Raw genomic sequence first — 474 nt, 5'->3', positions numbered from 1 at the left:
TGTGTGAGGGCGGGCCCCCCCGGCGCCGCCCCGGCTCTGCCCTGCCCGGGGGGCTCAAAACCCGCTCGGCCCCTGCCCAGCCTTGCCCGGGGGCTCGCTCGGTGCCCGGGGGGTCCCGGGGTCCCACCGCCACCGCCGCCGCTCAGTTTGTGTACACCTGAGTCCCGATCACACGCATGATCTCCTTCTGGATTTTGGGGTCCTGAGTATTGATATTGGCGTCTCCCACTTGGCCGTCTTCGTACCTGGAAGGGGAGAAGGGGGTGAGGGGGGTCCCCTGGGGGCCCCGCAGGTGCTGCAGGGTGGGCGCAGCTGGACTCACACAAAGAAGAAGCGTGTGCAGACGTGGTCCGAGACAGGGCAGACCCAGATGTTGCCGTGTTTCTGCAGGTCCTTGGAGGTGATCACTGCAGGGAAAGGGGCTGTTGGACACGGAGAGGGGCAGGGAGGGCCCATTTGGGGACAGCCCATTGC

General features: G+C 67.1%; 1 protein-coding gene across 1 annotated transcript in view; it reads right to left on the bottom strand.

Moving 5' to 3' along the window:
* Positions 1 to 46: 46 nt before the first annotated feature.
* PARP6 (poly(ADP-ribose) polymerase family member 6) overlaps positions 47 to 474 on the bottom strand; it is a 6,601-nt gene continuing 6,173 nt past the window's right edge. Inside the window, exons 19-20 of the mRNA XM_017731086.1 lie at positions 323 to 436; positions 47 to 245 (exon numbers count right to left, since the gene is read on the bottom strand). Coding sequence (XP_017586575.1) covers positions 143 to 245; positions 323 to 436 — 217 coding nt within the window. The 3' untranslated portion in view covers positions 47 to 142. The remainder of the gene's footprint in view (positions 246 to 322; positions 437 to 474) is intronic.

The sequence above is a fragment of the Corvus brachyrhynchos genome, unplaced genomic scaffold (genome assembly GCF_000691975.1).
Source record: "Corvus brachyrhynchos isolate BGI_N302 unplaced genomic scaffold, ASM69197v1 scaffold164, whole genome shotgun sequence".
Lineage (NCBI taxonomy): Eukaryota > Metazoa > Chordata > Aves > Passeriformes > Corvidae > Corvus > Corvus brachyrhynchos.
Note: the sequence above shows the minus strand (reverse complement) of the source record. Positions and strands in the feature narration are given on the sequence as shown.